At 38.8% G+C, this 18,389-nt stretch overlaps 1 protein-coding gene across 9 annotated transcripts in view; it reads left to right on the top strand.

The window, feature by feature from the left end:
• The window catches only part of UMAD1 (UBAP1-MVB12-associated (UMA) domain containing 1), a 230,306-nt gene that overhangs the window by 135,900 nt on the left and 76,017 nt on the right, over positions 1–18,389 (top strand). For 8 of the 9 annotated variants that reach the window (XR_012010984.1, XM_072784025.1, XM_072784023.1 and 5 more), the window contains one exon: positions 14,499–14,572. Coding sequence is in view for 7 of the 9 variants with exons in the window: in XM_072784025.1 (XP_072640126.1) it covers positions 14,499–14,572 (74 nt within the window). In the remaining 2 variants the exon portion in view is untranslated. Of the gene's footprint in view, positions 1–13,290; positions 13,425–14,498; positions 14,573–18,389 lie in introns of all 9 variants that reach the window. The other variant, XR_012010983.1, reaches the window with a different exon arrangement.

The following is an 18,389-nucleotide window of genomic DNA, read 5'->3' as shown; positions in this document are numbered from 1 at the left end:
CAGTCTTCCCTTGACTTTTCAATATCTGGATACTTTTGAAGATTGCAGATCAGTTATTTTGTGAAATAGCCCTCAGTTTGGGTTTGTCTGATATGTCCTCAAAATTAGATTTCGCTGATACATTTTTGTTAGGAGCACCCCAGAAGCTATGTGCTCTCCTCATTGCATCCTATAGGGGAGTGCACAGTTCCTATTTGTTACATTACTGAAGATGGTTTACCGTGATCACAGACCTAAAGTCATGTCTACCAGATTTCTCTACTGTAAAATTACTCATTCCCTCTCTATGATCAGTATGTGGGGGGTTGGTGGTTTCAGACTATGTAATATCCTGTTTCTTATCAAGATCCCACCCACTAGTTTTAGCATCTATCTGTGCTTCTTGGCTGAATTAATTATTACTGAAAGTTGCCAAATGGTGATTTTCTAATTTCTTCATTCCTTCTGCATTCATCAGTTGGCATTCCACTGCAAGGAAAAGCTTCCTTCTTTTCATTTTTTATTTATTCATTCTTTCATTTATATCAGCATGGGTGCATGAATTCTAAAATTTATTTTATCATGTCTGGATATTTTTAATGGATTGTAATCTGTTGTTATTATTTATTTTGATGTTTAAAATGCTCCAGACTTGGCCAGAGGGAGCCTGTTCAGTGTGTCCTCCTCATTCTTTGAGCACTCTCTGGCACAATTAGATGAACCAGGCCCATCTTCACCCTGCTTGTATTTCAGGAGCCTGAAGCAGGTCATTGCTGCCACCATCTCCCCCACATCCTCTTCTCCTCACTTGGGCTCTGGAATCCTGCCACTGCCTTCTTGCTGAGACTCAATTCTTTAGGAGGAGAGAGAAGGAAGAAGAAAGACATGAATGGATGAATAGATGGAAAGATAGATGGATAGAGAGGCAAGCTGACTGATTTTTTTTAAAAAAATGTCCTGCCAGTGGATAATTGGGAAATAAAAATACTAGCTCATCAATTTGATAGGGAAACAGATACTTGGATAATCAGAAATGATGGATATGCCCAAATAATTTATTTATTTTAACTTTGGAAGATGTCTCAGTCTGTAACAAAATACTAGAGACTGGGTAGTGTATAAACAACAGAACTTTATTTATCACAATACTGAAGCCTGGAGAGTCCAAGATCAAAGCACCAGCATGGTTGCTTTCTGGCAACGGCCTTCTTCCTGGCTCAGAGCAGGTGTCTGCTAACCACCTGCTCACATGAGAAAGGGACTAGGGAGTTCTGGGGGGGTCTCTTGTATAATGGCACTAATCCCATTCTTGAAGGCTCTTCCATCATGACCTAAGTACCTCCCAAAGGTCCTCCATCATCTTTGGAGATTAGGATTTCAACATATGAATTTTGAGGGGACGCATTCAGACCATAGACGAATGTTTCTGTTGTCTACTGATGTTTGAATATGGGTCCATTTACTGTTTTGAGAACCCAGGGCCTCAACCAACCCAAGTTTTTCAGCTCTTTATCTCACTACTTCTGTGTATGGTTTCCCTGTCTGAGAAACTTCTTACTAAGTCCACTATTTGTTATCATCTTAGAGTAGGGCTTAAGAAAAAACCATATTCTTTATGTGTTTCTTTCCAATGTCTTTTGCTCTGTAATGCATAAGTAGAAGCATGGTCTACAGATGAGTTGGCTTTGTACAGAGAAGTAAGCATGGAGTATTTTCCTCCTCAGGAAGCCTTGTTAGGAGAGCTACTTTTTGCTCTTCCTCTTAGATTGGGATTGCCATGTGCCCTGGTTTCCAGGACCCTTGCTCTCACTAGAGTTAATATGCCTTCTAGTAAGGTGAACAGAGAAAATCTGATAGCCACAGGAGGGGGGTTTGCTTTATTAAGTCTAGAGATGGGTAAGGTGGGTGAGTAGGAGAAGAGAAGGAATTTGATTGAGACTGGTTGACTGGAATGAAGCAACTTCTCGGAGACAATTTTGCATAACAGAGCTGGTTGGTTAATATATTTGTCTTTCTGTCCTTTCTAGTCCTTTAAGCCTTAAAAAAAGAGAAACTGTTTGAGATTGGAACTTTTTTTAATGTGTTGCAATTAGGCACATGTCCAGATAAATCCTAATTTCACTAAACCCTTCCCTAGAAGACTACTGAATTTATTTGAAATCACTGAATCGTGAAGATACAAATATATAGTGAGAATTTAATAAACGAACTCTGATTTCAAGGATATCCAATTCATGAAACTGAGCAATACTATGGAATTAGGTAGTAATAAACTAAAAAGTAAATTTAAAGCACATAAACCATATGCAATTTTCGTAACTTTAACATAGCAAATGATTTTACTGTTTAACTTGTCTTGAAATGAATGATTCCTTCTTTACCAGCTGAAAGAACTGTAGGTTTCTTTGAACATTACAACTATTTTTAGACGCCCTTTTTAATCACAAATATATTCATATGTATTCCAATGTGATACTACATATTTTGAAGGTTTTTTTGGTTTTGTTTTTTGGTACTGTGTTTTTTTAAAGAAGATATTTTAAAATTTAGTAATACACATCAGTGGTAAAAACTCAAAACTACAGCATTAAATACAGTAAGATAAAAATATTTTATCAGAATTCTTTTGGAATCTCAGGTACCACTTTTATTTCATGCCATTCTCTCAAACTCATGTAACTACATGGAACCTGGTAAAATCTCTTCTCTGATTTTAAAGTCTCTATTGACTCTGTCCTTTTTGTTCTACCCTTAACAAACTGCTCGGAAGTGTGTCCAAGTATTTTACAGCTGATCTACCTCATTCTTCCTTATTGCTGAAATCCTGTCCAAACTTTACATTAGAGCTGCGCCTGTTGACTTCTGCTTAAGCCTTTTGTTCAACCTCTACCTTTTGCCCACTTCTCGGTGCTATGAATAAACCTGTTTCCTTTTACCAATCATGGTGCATCCTCTTCAGCTTCCTGTATTTATCCCATAGCTTCATCAGAAATTTCTTTGTCTCAGACTGTCTGCCACCTTCCTTTTGACAATGCCACGTTGGCCATGCTGCATCAGTCAGAAAACAGCCATTACATAAGGAGCTATCATGTGCCTACATGATGCCGGCCACCACAATAGATACTGCGAATATTGTGGCAAATAAACATGTCACTGCCTTGGTGGAACTGACAGTCTAGTGAGAACAATAGCTAATTAAACAAATGAGTGTGTACAATTAAATGACTGCAAATGTGCGAAGTGCAAATACAGGAGCATGGAAAGGGGCATGAGTTAGGGAGGTTGAAGCTGAGATGTGAAGACTGAGTACCTATTAGCTGGTTGAGGCCTGGGTTGAAGAACATTTCAGACAAAGAGTGGTGTTTGCTCTTCTCACCATCACATTTCACCCTGTAATGAAGCAAATTCTCCTACTCTTTAGCCATGCCACTTGCTCACTGTCATGGATGCATCTTCCTTCTTAATGGGTTTTTGCCTTTTCACCATTCTAGTTTTGTGCTATCAATCTATTTTGGAGCTTCTGAGGTCAGTGTTATTAGACTGGGATCTTCCCATAGCAGGCTCTTAAAAGTCTGATTTTGTCCTCTGTCTCCTACCCTGTTACTCTCCTTTTTTCCCTTCCATTAACTCCATTAATCCCAGAGGTGGGATTTCTATGGGAAAGCACAAGCCAGCAGTGGACACCTTAGAATTGATTTGTTAATATTGAATCCCTTGCCCTGAATACCTGGATTTCATTATGTGCAACCTCTCCTCTTCATCCTAGTGACATCAAGGTTTAAGGTCATTGAAAAAATCTCTCTTCCCCAAAGGAAGTTTAGGTATTTTGCTTTAGATCATTAAAGGAGCTGCATACTAGCTGTGAAGTTGTATAATCTAAAATTATGTTTCATCTGTTTCATCTGGTCAAACTATTTCTTATAGCCACGCTTGTCATCGAGCCATAACCAATTCTGTGGCAGAGGGACAGCAAACACAATTTCCTTCACTTGATTTTTCTTTTTTCTTTAAATATATGTATTTATTAAAATAACAAGACTATGAACTAAAGACTAATATATATGAAAACATTTATTATAATGAAATTAAAATAAATTGTAAAATACAGCATTAGCCGTAATAGACTTATCTTTAACTTCTACCATTCCATTGTTCTCAATAGAGGATAACCTATCTTATTTTTAAAATGGTGTATATTTGGGGAGCCTGGGTGGCTCAGTTGGTTGAGTGTCTGACTCTTGATTTTGGCTCAGGTCATGATCTCAGGGTCATGAGATCAAACCCCTCATTGGCCTCCTTGCTCAGCAGCGAGTCTGTTTGAGATTCTCTCCCTGTCTCTGCCCCTATCCCCAACTCGTGCTCTTTCCCTCTCCAAAGTAAATAAATCTTTAAAAAATTTTATATTTAATTATGGCAAAAGACACATAAGTTATATCTTGCAAAACTTAACCACTGGAACCTATTAAATATCTTTCCATTCCCCACTCCCCCCTGCCCTGGCAGCCACCATTCTGCTCGATCTCTATGAATTCGACTGTTCTAGGCACCTCATATAAATGGAATCAAAAAAGTATTTGTCTTTTTATGACTGACTTATTTCACTTAACATGTCTTCAAGGTTCATTCATGTTATAGCATGCATCAGAATTTCCTTCCTTTTAAGGCTCAGTAATGTTCCATTTTATCACATTTTGTTGATCGGTTCACTGGCTGATGGACACTTGGGTTGTTTCCACTTTTTGGCTCTTGTGAATGCTGTTGTTCTACTAAACATGGATGTACAGATATTTCTTTAAGACCCTGCTCCCAGTTCTTTTGAGGACTTATCTTACTGAGCCCCAACCTTAACACAGAGATATGGACTAAATATTTAAACAATGTGGGAGAGAGGAGATGAGGAGGGAGGGGACAGTCATTCCAAAAATTAGGCAGATGGTAATCTGTCAGCCATGTGAGGTAAGTCTGCTTCAGTGTTTCTCAAAGTGTTGTTCATGAACCAGCTGCCTTCGAATCTCCTGGAATGCTTGCTAAAAGTTTTGATTCTTAGGTGCTTCACCAGAGTTCACAAGTCTGAATGTCTTGTGAGACTCAGGAATTTGCACCCCTGGTGATTCTTACACATACTGAAATATGAGATGTACTGCCCTAGTGGCAGGCAGAGGTCTCAGAACTTGCTTCGGTTTATGCAGATGAAGGCTCTACTCCCCTCCTCTTTCAGCCCTTGCCTTACTTTGGGGCATATTCATCCCAGGCTATCCCATGATACGCTTTCTTTTCCACTCTGTCTCTGTATTGTAGCCCAACTAAAACTTTTATAAATGTACCAAAGGATGGTCAGGTCTGAGTTTGCAACCCTCAACTTTGGGGTTACAAAGGAAGGGTATCTGGGCCCTTTCTTTCTCAGGATGCTAAGGAACAATTCACTGTTGCTGAGTGCCTGCTTCAAGTCAGGGACCAGTGAACAGGTTAGGACTTCCTCCCTCAGCCTTGTGGCGTGTAGGTTTACCTGAGTTCTTAAAGGGACCACTTCTCATTTTCTTAAGTGAACATTTTAAATATGACACAGTGTATTGCAATCCTTGAGACAGTAATTTATGCACTTATGTTGTATGACCAAATAACAAGTGTGGCATCTTCATTAAAACCAACCAGGTTCTTCTGCATTTTGAAATCAAATTATTTGTCTTCATCCAATTACCACATCATGCCACCTCATCATAGCTGCCATGTGTGGCTTTGCTTCTAATTGTGATCTGTGATTTGCAGGTGATTCTTTTATTTTTTTTTTAAGATTTTATTTATTATTCACAGAGACAGAGAGGCAGAGGGAGAAGCAGGCTCCACGCAGGGAGCCCCACACGGGACTCGATCTCGGGTGTCCAGGATCACACCCTGGACTGAAGGTGGCACTAAACCACTGAGCCACCCGGGCTGCCCAATTCTTTTTTTTTTTTTTCAATCAACTTTTCTTCAAAAAATGTTGATGCATTTTCCAGAAATACTCTCTTCGCTCTTCAAGAGCATGTTTAATATTTGACATCCATTAAAACTAATGATACTGACTAATGATACACTTTTTTTTTAATGAAACGAGCTGTAGAGGGGGGAGGGGGGGCAAAGCCATATTAATGATGTTTGGTTCTATTATACCCCATCCACCTTTTTCACAGAATTCTCCATACAAATTTCTGTTCCTTAACTGACTGGATGCCCCCATAATTTCTAGTTTTTGGCTCATTTCTACAGCCATTTTTGTGACTTGTGTTTGCTTGGTTGAAATGCCTTCTAGGGAAATGTAAATGATGTGAGGGCAAGGACAGGATTGCACTAGTTCACATAGTGCCCAGCATGATACATAGCAGGTATTTAACAAATATTTCTTGAATTAATGAAACTTAACTTGAGGCTGATTATATTTCCTATTTTGTTCTTGTTGGTGCTACAAATTTTCTTTGCAGTTTTCTGTTACACTAAAACCCTTTTATCAATCTAAAAACTCAATTTAAAGAGATTGAGAAGCTTACCTACCTCATATCTCTGATTGGACCAATTGATGCCATGTTTGAAACACACATTTGATCTCATGGGATCACTTATTTTTTTATGTTGAAAACGGACCGAGCAGAACTCACGACACCAACCAGTATTTTCACAAGTTAATTGTTGGTTGGAAAAGAAACAACACTCCTGACTGTGAGTGATGTGATGTCAGTACATCTCCAACCATAGGTTGCATTATTAGTGATAGATCAATGCCATCATTTTACCCACAACAGGCAACACGTTGGAGTCTGTGTCTCAGGATACCAGATAACCTAGGAGAGTGAGCCTGCTCTTTTCTATTTACCAAGTTTGGCTTCAAGCCATACACACTGAAAATCCTTTTTGTGTCAGTGCTGTTTGTTTTCACAGAGCCTATAGAACCTGTTGTCAGTGGAGGGCTCAGAGCGGCCCTTTATGAAGCTTTCTTTCAGCAGCATTTTGGGATTCAGAGTCAGGAATGGTCAGCCGAACTTACTCTCACAGTATATAAGTTTACTGGGATTTAGGAAAGATAGTAACAGAAATCCGTTAAAGATTTGTACAGCATGATGCAATAGTGTGCAAAATTACTTTAGGGGGAGTCTTTTGCATTTCTGATTTTGTAGTCCGAAAGTAAGAATGCCTGGGCTTAACTGTTTAACATAGTGTTAAAGCTTAATGGATGTTTTTGGTTGTTTGAAGATCTTTCAGAAAAATTATTACCCATAGCTACAACTACAAAGTAACAAGACTCAGACCCAAAGACATCTGTGGAATCCTATGACAAGTTAATTAAGAGCAGGCCGGTAGACTGATCAGTGGGTCTGACCCCAGTTGGATTTGCTGATATTCCTACTTTCCTGAGTAAACATGTTTCAGTATTCATTGTGCCCTTAAGCTTTTAGAGTAATAAGCAGGGTTTTAGCTGTGCCATTTTAATAGCAGTCGGAAAATCAAATCTAACACGATGCCTAACAATTGTATAGAAATATGTATTAAAATTAAGATCCACATTAATACAAAAAGTGGACTGTTTGTTCTATTGAACCCTTAATTTTTTTCATTTTAACATTCACTTATAATTCCTTTTTTTTATAAACTCTTAGTGAGTATGTGGCTAGAGCTGTCTTTCTTATATACCGCCCCCACCCCCTTGCCATACCTGCCACAGTCAAATCAACAGATGTTGATTGAGTGCAACTTCATTGTCAGAATGATGCCATTGCATTAGTGGTAGTCCATCGTTAGTGAACCTGCAGTGTCATAATTTTGGTGTGCTGATTTAACATATTCTTGGTGTCATTTTAATTTGCTTTTCTTTTATCCCTTGTCAGTTCAAACCTTTTCCCATTTTTGTTTGCTAACTTCATTGTTCCTGTTCTTGGCTCGTGGGGTTCTAACAATTGTCATCAAAATCCTGACTTGCCAGCATCAGGCTCCTGGGCAGGGCATATCGTCAGCAATTAGTACTTCTGTTTTCTGTCTCTTCTTCCTTTCTTTGTTAGAGGGGAAAATGGGGAGTAAAATGGATAGTATTGGAAAATGTGGGATGGAAAACTAAACTGAGCTGGAGGGGACTTCAATTCAAAGTGTATTGAATAAGTTGGATAACTCAAGTTTTGATAAGTAATGGGAAGCAGCATGAGATTATGTAATGACTTGGCATTGTCAGCGGACTTGGATCCCAACAGCAGGCCTGCCATTCTTATGTGGATATAATAAAGCCTACCTCACAATGCTGCCAAGAGCCCTCAATGAGATGACACGTGAGGGCCTCTCCTGTCCTCTCTCCTTAGCAAGGGAACCTGCAACAGCCCCGTGACAAGGACAGTGGGTTGATGACACCAGCACTTAAGACGGAAGCTTTATCTTGCCCCAACTCCTCTCCCTCCTTCCCTGCCCTTTAACATGTTTTCTCCATTCGGTCTTCATAGTAGCCTCATTATGTATCATTATTCCCATTTTTCGGATGAGGAAGTTGAGGTTCTGAGTGACTTGCCCAAGGTCATGGATTTGGTAAAGGATTTGGGTTGAGTTCTGTCAGATTCCAAAGCCATTCCCTTGCCTCAGTGCCAGCCTGCCTTGTATAATGAGTGTGTGACTGAAGAATGAAAAGGAGTTAATGGAGTGGCCATTCCACTGTTCTTTCCACTACTTCACTTGGTGAATAACTAATAAGCAAACACTCCCAGAGGGTATTTGCATTTTAAAAGAGGAGCTCATTAACCCTAATGAATTTCTAATTGTGGAATATGTGGGGGAGATATTTCTGACCACTGAGACTTTCTCCTGTGTCTTCAAGGTGCCTGGCTCTCCTGTCCTCCTTCATGGATTATCAGCTGTTCTGGAATCAGAATTATGTAATAGAATGCAGTCCCATACTGCTTGTCCACCCCAAATGCCATTGAATGAATTGATAGGGCATTGTGAAAGGATAGCTAAAGGAACATAAGTGTAGGTTAGCAGTGTGGGAAATGAATGTTCAAAAGCTGAATAACAGATTTGACAATTTTGAGGGTCTTGTGAAGAATTGGGTAAGAAAAATATATTTCATAATCAATTTTAACTTCAGAAATGTTCTTTCAGCATTTCTCATAGTGTGTTCATGGACCTCTGCAAGTTGTTTAAGAGGTATCAGGTGAATAAAATGCTCCATAGTCAAATATATTGTGAAAAAAGTTTTATTTTTTTTAAAGATTTTATTTATTTATTTATTTATTTATTTATTTATTTATTTATTTATTTTTTAATTTTTTATGATAGTCACAGAGAGAGAGAGAGAGAGAGAGAGGCAGAGACACAGGCAGAGGGAGAAGCAGTCTCCATGCACCGGGAGCCTGATGTGGGATTCGATCCCGGGTCTCCAGGATCGCGCCCTGGGCCAAAGGCAGGCGCCAAACTGCTGCGCCACCCAGGGATCCCAAAGATTTTATTTATTTATTCATGAGAGACCGAGAGAGAGAGAGAGAGAGGGAGAGAGGCAGAGACACAGGCAGAGGGAGAAGCAGGCTCCATGCAGGGAGCCTGATGTGGGACTCGATCCCAGGTCTCCAGGATCATGGCCTGGGCCAAAGGCAGCACTAAACCACTGAGCCCCTAGTGATCACCATGAAAAAGAATTAAGTTTCCTTCCTTCCTTCCTTCCTTCCTTCCTTCCTTCCTTCCTTCCTTCCTTCCTTCCTTCTTTCCTTCCTTCCTTCCTTCTAGAGGGGGAGAGAGTGTGGGGAGGGGCAGAGGGAGAGGGAGAATCTTAAGCAGGCTCTATACTGAGCATGAAGCCTAATGTGGGACTCGATCTTAACACCCTGAGATCATGACCTGAACTGAAATCAAGTCAGATGCTTAACCAACTTAGCCATCTGGGTGCCCCTGAATTTTCTTTACTGAAAAATTTCTCTGAGCCTTTAATATGTTTAAGTGCATTGGAAGTCAACTGGAAGGGAATGCATTCTGCAGATTTTTCTCATACTTTTGACCATAGAAATTTTTTTCCATGTGAATCCCTCAAAACTAGTGTTTTATAGACTGTATTCTGAGATACGCAGTTCTATATAATTCTTCTGACTTAAAACAGTTTTATGTATTCACAGCTTTTCATACTTAGGTAGGCTCCAGCCCTGTCCATATCAGCCCATTCCCACTCCTGTGTTAGACCCTAGGGCCTGCCAATAGTAACACCCCTCTTTTCCAGATAAGATCTAATCAATTTAGGGAGAAAACAGTCCTACCAAATAGAGACCAAGTTCTCATTTTTATTGTCTATTAAGCTGGTGTTAAAGAATGTGGCTTCCATCAAAGACCAAATGGATTCTGAACTCCAGAATTAGATTGAGCACCATCCAGTTACAGACCATGCTGGGCTGGGGTAGGCTTTCCCAGGTGGGAGGAGGTCCCTGTGGATGGTCAGAGCAGACAGAGCCATATGCTGCCTATGGTCCTCCCATTTTCAAGAGAAAGGGAAGAATCATGAGTGCAAAGCCCCCCAGATTACCAAGCCATTGATTAGAGAGTACAGGGAGGACTTGGGTTAATGATAGTAGAGCTTTTACCTCATTGAAGGAGCCTAAGGAGTGAGGCTTACCCTACCTCCTCTCCTGCCATAACAAGTCTCCTCTGGGTAACTCAGATAGGCATTGGGGTTCCTCTCCCATCACTGGGGATTTCTCTCCTTTTCTCCTTCTCTTATACTGAGTGCTTACTCTTCACCACCATTTCTCTCCTCCATTGACCCAATTCACACAGTAGGATAGGATCATAATGATACTCTAATGGCCATCCCTTGCTTGTTTCCTCATATAACTCAAACATAACTCAGCCTTTTATCCTAGAAAAGGAAGAATACATATAGTTCTCTAGAATAGGGATTGGGAGGGGCACTTGGCTGGCTCAGTTGGTAAAGCAAGCAACTCTTGATCTCAGGGTCATGAGTTTGAGCCCCATGTTAGGCATAGTGATTACTTAATAAAAACAAACAAACAGAGATCAGGAAACTACAGCCTGAAACTTGTTTTTGTAAATAAATTTTATTGGAACACAGCCATATTCATTAGTTTATATATTGTTTTTGACTGTTCTCAGCCACAAAGGTAGTGTTGAGAGTTTTGTGACTGAAACCATAAGGCCCATGAAGTCTATAAAATGCTTCCTATCTAGCACTCTACTGGCAAAATTTGCCAGTCTCTAAAATATGAATGACTTTACACTTCAGCTCCTGAAGTTCTGAAAGAGCATCCTTAGTATGTATATGTAGCCTTTATTATTTACTTTAAATAAAAACTACATTTGAAGCTAAGAAGATTACATGGTTGTATTATAAGAGGGATTGTTAAATTGTGTCTAGCCTTACAAGCTGCTGGAAAAGTATCAAGGGGACTGTATTTGCTTTGAAGGATGGGAAGGAAGGACAGAGGCTTGCTCTGGTCAGAAGTGTTTGGCATCATCAGTGGAAAGGGAAGAGAACAGATAATCTGTGGGGCTTATGGAAAATAAAAGGAGTAGAGGAAAATGTCTGGGGACCAGAGGGTTGGACCAGCACAAGATCCTGCATTCAGAGCTCCCTTTTGGATCCTTGGGTCTTTCTCTTCACTGTTCTCTAACTCAGATTTGATTCCTCCCTCTTCAGCCCTCATCCTTTGGAACCTTCTGCCAAGCCAGATAGTCCCTAGAGATGTGAGAAGACTAGGTTCTGCTCCCACTGTGACAGCCTTCTACCTGGGAGACCTAGGGCAAGTCACTCGAGTGCCTCTGCCCCTGGGAGTTCACTCTCTGTAAATTGGGAAGTGGAGGTGGATGGGGAAGATGTCTTACTGCACCATAGTGAGAATTAAATGTGGTGCTGTAAAGAAAAGCTTTATGAGATGTCAAGTCCTGTGAACACATTGGTTGTGTTTGTTGTTCTTTTTAAACAGCTGACTTGCAAATGAAAATTCTTAATCTATCCAGTGTATCGAGTTAACTTACAATTTGAAAACTACTTTATTTCATATTTGTCCATGCATCTTTATTTACTGTTGAAGTGTTTCAACTTCTATGTGGGTTTTAAAAAATTAGAGAAAATAACTCAGTTTTTCGCATGTTAAAATAATTCTTCAGTGGGAAGAAAAAAACCTTCAAAAATTATATTTCATTGTGACCTGTTCTTCTCTGTTTGCAGTCTGTGCAGTTTTCATTTTGTGGCTTTGTTTATAGAGAATAATCTTGCAGATGGCATTTTTCCTTGTAATCAGTTATTGTCCTATCTGAGTCATCGCCAGACATGGCATTTCAGTAAATAGTGATTCTACAATCGCTTCCAGGCAGATGTGTTGTGTGATGTCAGGAACACCGGCTGATAACCTTTCTGGTTATTCAAGCAATGGAGACATGGAGAAAGCTTTGTACAGACACACAGCTTGAAGTCAGAAAATGGCCAAGTAAGCGCCGACTTTGTGTTGAATGATTTTAGCCAAATATAATGTTTGTGTGGCTATGGGATAGGGCAATAATCATTTTAAAAAGGTAAAAACTCCCGAGTAAATGACCTTTCATATTGGACAATATATATTGTAAACATTGGGCATGGGCGTTTTTGAACATACTCTGACCTCCATGTACAGAGCCTTACATTATTACCTCAGCTACTTATGCTGCTGTGGCCTCATGTTGCTAAACTCATGTTGCATTGGTTTGGCCACCAGTAAACTGGGGGTTGGTGATCTTGTCCCTTCTGAAAAGTAGGGTTTCCTTAGATAGGCAAATAAATGGTCAGTTTAAACAATCACTTGAAAAATCAATCAAAATAGTTCGATGTGCTAGGTCACAAAAATAATGTGATGTAATTTTTCACTTAACAGTTATTAACTTTATTAGCCTATAGACATAACCTGAAAGTTCTTAATGCTTTTGTTTTGGTATGATTTTTTTCCCCTTATCAATCATGAACTGTTTTTGAAATCTAGTAAGTTATGCCACAGTTGTGGATCTCTAGAAGCAATACACCTAGTGGTACTTAATATTAGTTGCCTTTTAGGTTTAACAGATATGTTTTAGAAGGACATTAACTGTATGCTCTAATACAGCTTTTATTACGTATCATTTAATATTTTATCTTAGTTTTATGGATTAGAAACTATAAAGAGAAGTTCACTAATTTATTTAGCTAGTATTTATTGAGCGCCTATTATGTGGTATGTCTTGCCCAGTGATAATAATGTTGCACCTAGCTGAGAACAGAGCTTATAAGCTGGAATATGCATTGATGTGCTTGGATTTTATTTCTTATTTCATCATTTAACAACTTATTTATTTTAGAGAGAGAGAAGGGGAGAGAGAGAGAATATTGTAAACAAGTGCCACACCCACATGGAGCCCAAAGCATGCATGGCTCAATCTTACAACCCTGAGATCATGACCTGAGCCAAAATCAAGATTTGACCCTTAACCAAGTAAGCCACCGAGGCACCCCATATTTTTCGTGATTTTATAATTTAACAGGTTTATTTAATTCTTTAAAATTTCAATGAGGCTCTTCCTTGATTATCACCAATGGTATGCTAAACTTTTGTGTTTCATAAGAAAAGTTAAGCTCAGCCAGGACTTGCATACTTTGTTATCTCCAGTCAGGACTTATGACCTTCCTTATTAACAAATTCCTAACCTTTAGTGTTGGCCAAATCATCATCTATGAATTTTGTAATCTTCCCTGTTGTGAACATTCCTGAGCTGGCTTAATTTTATGGGTAGTGCAGTTTACAAATTACTAAACCAACTTCTCATTAATTGTTTCTTTACCTACCATGTGTAAATCACAGATCATTAGTGATAGCCAATAAATTAAAATAGTTCATTAATTAATTAAATTATGCTTATACTTACCTATATTTGTATCTCTCCTATGTCCTTGGAGTCAGCATAGTTATCAACTTCATTTAGTAATATGACCAACCCAGGCATCAGCCTTAGGAATCAATATTAACCAAAGGCTAATTTATGAATTTGTGCATTGTTCTCCCTTCTATAAAGATTGTTTGACATTTGGTTAATTATTACATGCAAATATACGTACCTACTCTGAGGCAAATCTATAGACACACAAGTAAACACTTATAATGAGTAAATCTTATTTAAAAAACTAACTTGGAGGACAGTTATATTATAAAGGCTTTTAATTTGAAAATAACTTGCCTTATCTTCCTTAAATCATAAACTTTCCCAGTTTATTTGAAACATGACTTGATTTACAAAATGTTAATTCACTTGATTTTTCCAGAGTAAACCTCTTTAAAAGCAGGATATATCTCTGGTTTAGGCTGTGTATACGGATATGTATCTATGATTTCTGGAACCTTTCTAAAATTATCATTCTTAAAAGATTAACTTGTTTTGCACCAAAGGAAATAGTAATCGCTTCCATAATGTAAAACGTGTAGTAACAAAAGATATTTTAAACAAATAGAAGACGATTTGGCCTCAGTGGTATACTAAAGGTTTTGTTTTTGTTTTTGTTTTTTGCTTCATAGGAGATGCAGCCCCTGAGCAAGAAGTGGCAGCCAAAGGTAAAACTTCAGAAGCAGAAGGCAGCCAACCTTTGGAGGTAAGTGAAACTCAGTAAGTCCTTTTGGGTAAAGCTAAAGTCAGGATGATTATAGATTCCTTTGAGGATCAATAGTAACTTCTCCTCTTGCCATGTAGACAGGTGCCTCGGACAAAGAATACAGGCGATCTGCTGCAAGTCAGGGATAGGAGCGCAAGCAGGGATTTTGCCAGTGATAAGCTTTTTCCAATGCTGGAAATGGAAACTGTCTTTTGAAAAAAGAGGAAAAGAGCACATAAGTTAAAACATTTGAACATTTTTTTAATTGAGTGATTATTTTCTAATACATTGGACTAAATAGATGATGTGTGAACCTATAAAGAACAGTTTGAAAATAACCTATTCAGAACTTAGGTTGCTGTTTTCAGCATCAAAGTGTACTCCTTGACATTGTTTGGTAGAAAGACCAGGGCCTTTGTTGTTTTCTGTGTGAGAAAATTATTTCTTCCTTGTGGCGACTTCAAAATGTAATTCAGATACTTCCGTGTACTATGTAGAAACATACCAACATTATGTAATTGCTAAAATAATAATTTTTAAGATTTAGGGGGAATGTTAATTATTAGGGTACAAACTGGGTGAATTTTGGAACTTTCTACATTACACACCCTACTTCTAGCACAGGAGGGTATTGCTGCAAACAACTAGAAAGAGGTCAGGGACTTGGCCTGTTTTGGTTTAGCCCTTAAAGCCTAGCACAGAATAGGCAGTTGAAAAGATTTCTTAAGTGAATGAATGAATACAGTCCCATGGTTTTATATTCTGTGAAGAGGCGGATGACTTCCCAAGTATATCTCCATGAGACCTCTCCCCTGAGCTCCAGAACTGCCCATGTGCCATTACACTTACAAGTTTCTAGGCAGTTCAGCCTTTATGTGACCAAATAATTGTCCATTCCCAGCCCTCACACCCTGAAGGTTCTCTCTCCTCAGGTTTTCACCATCTCTGTGTAACAGCACCACACCCACTAGACAGTTTAGAATCAAAACCCCTGAGGTATCCTAGCTCCTCTCCTCCTCATACCCCGTGCAGCCCATCAGTAACACTGGTCACCTCCCCCTCTACATCTGGAATCTGACCCCCGCCCCTCTCAGCACTGGACTGTTAGAACCCTGGTCTGAGCTGCCACCTCCACCCCATTCTTCTCCCATAAGTCCATTCTTCACACCGCTGATGGCAATACGAATCACAGCCTATCACTCCTCAGCTGAAAACTTGCCAGCTGACCAGTGTAACTAGGATAAATGCTGTCTTACAGTGGGCTACCAGGAGCAATACGTGCTCTCCCATCTCCTTTCTCTCCATACCCGCAAGCCCCAGCTTGATTTCCCGGCTACTGTTCTGTCCCTTGGTCACGTTAAGCTCCTTCCCACCTCAGCCTTTGCACTAGCTATCCCTTTGTTACTGGAGGGTCATTTAGGTCTTAGTTCAAATGTCACTTTTCATGACTACGTCAGCTATAGTGTCTTTTCCCCCCAGTTACTGTCAGATAACCCTGTTTTATTTCCTCCAACAAACTGATTACTTCTCAGATTATTTGTTTGTTTACTATCTGCCTCCCCTGGCCGGAACAAAAACAGACTCTTGTGAGCCTGGAAAAGTGTCTGTTACATGGAAGGTGCTCAGTAAATCCCTGTTAGTGATAATCTAGATTTCCCATAATGTCATCATCTGCCTGCCAAGTTAAAGGCCTCAACATGTCATTTTGACTCATTCTCCTCAGCCTCTTTATCAAGTCGATCAAGTCTTCTTGATTCTATCTCATAAGTATCTTCCAAGTCTGGTTTCTCATTCTCCAACTAGGTCTTCGTCTGTTTACTAACTGTTATTAGATGAAGTGGTTTCTTTCCTAAATCCCTTTCTGAAAACCAACAGCAGGTTTTGTCACTTCAGGGTCCCCCACATGCCTTGAAACCTGCAGAATAAAGCTTAAAGCTAAAATGCCATCCAAATGGCACCTCCTTGGTTAACTCTTTTCTCTGTACTCCCAGCCAGAAATAATGCCAGTGTCCTTGAACTACTTGTGTTGTCTTTTATGACTTCATATAGTGTCAACTCCTGGAAGGTGAAGCCTATACCTTCTACTATACTATACTTATACTGTACTTATCCTATAGCCTAGTCAACTACTTCACCCATTTACATACTGTCAGACTCATGTGGTATGACAAGGGTGCACTGCCAATGATTCTGGGATGGATAAATGAAAAACAAATAAGCCGTCCTCTGCAAATGCTATCTTGGGAGTCTCTTCATTAAATCCTCTTTTTCCCCTTACACTATAAACACATAGGTTTTTTTTTTTTTCTTTTTATCACTATAAGAAGTTTTCTTTTTTTGTAGGAGTTACCATAAAAGTCTATTAATTTATTATTTTGACCTTCTTACTACATTAGCAAGGAAAACTGTAATGATTTCAATTAGTTAAAAAAAAAAGATAGACGTCTGATTAAGAAATTGGAACTCTTGTACCAAGCAGAAAAGATTCTCATTATTTTAGTTTTTAATGGCTATGTAAGAAATGTTGAAATATTACTTGTAATGAGAATATGTTTGATAAATTAGTATGATTCAATAATACCTAAAAACACTTTATATTGCCAAAGTAGAATTCCCTTTTCTAAGAACACTTTGGATAAGGTGGCTCTTAGTATATCAAAATAGGTTTATGAGATTGTCTGCTATTCCTAAGGAATTGTTAGACCTGGGATGGAGAGGTTGTAAATATACATACAACTCTTAGCCATATAAGCAGAAATTCTCAATCTATTCATGGAAAAATTAGAAAGCTCCACAAGTCACTATAATGTAAAATGAAATAAATAAGTTCCTTAAACTCCATAAATACAAAGATTAGAGATTTTATTAGGGAAGGAGAGTGAAGAGAGGCTTCTGGCACTAGGTGAGCATTGGACCATTAAAAGATTTGTCTTACTATTTATGTAACTAATTCCTATATGTGAAATTCCTTAATGAAATCCTTCAATAAGAACATTTTAATAAAAAACTTGGGGGGCGAGAACAATTTGGAAATACAGAGGCAAATCATGGTAGAAATGACTTTCCACACAGGAATCTCAATGACAGATGATAAAGGGTTAAGAAATGAATGTAACCGCGGCCTGAGCCACACTGTAGTTTTGATGGCAGTTAAAATGTTTTAAGTAGTCTGTGATATTTTTCCTTATACTTCATAGCCCAAATATACTTTAAAGATGTAAAAAAAATAAAAAAAATAAAAAAAATAAAGATGTGTTCACCCTCCAAATAGAGCGCTCACCCAACATCATGGAAATTCTAGCATCTAGGCAGAATATAATGTGCAAAAATAGATCTGGTTTGGACATCAAATAAGTTCACTTTACAGAGTTGGATTCTGAGATATCTTCATATGTTTACACAAAAGACTATGAAAGGCAGGGTGTTTATTTGTATTAAGTGATTAGTGGGACTTTTTACTTTGTGAACTGGAAATAATATGACATTCTTTGCAGAAAAACATAGTTTCTCAGTGTACTTGTCTTCTGCAGTCCTCTTCCCTAAATATTTTAGGGTTTCTTTCAATGATAACTTCAAGTAGTTACTACTCTTTCTACCTTGGCACTCCCTCTATATGATCCCAAAGTATCATCACCTGAAACAGGATAACTTAAGGAAATACTGAACCATCTAGTCCTCAAATGTGGTTACTCTCACATTGTGCTGTAACATACATAGTCTATGTTTTAAGAGCCACTGGTAACTTTTAAGAAAATTCATGATGTTTTCGGTGTGTAGAGCATGGCCTGTGTTCGGGCTTATTGAAATGAAAGTCATT

Source organism: Canis lupus, chromosome 18 (genome assembly GCF_048164855.1).
Source record: "Canis lupus baileyi chromosome 18, mCanLup2.hap1, whole genome shotgun sequence".
In the NCBI taxonomy this organism is placed as follows: Eukaryota; Metazoa; Chordata; class Mammalia; order Carnivora; family Canidae; genus Canis; species Canis lupus.
The sequence above is the reverse complement of the archived record's forward strand: the minus strand, read 5'-3'. Positions and strand labels throughout refer to the sequence as shown.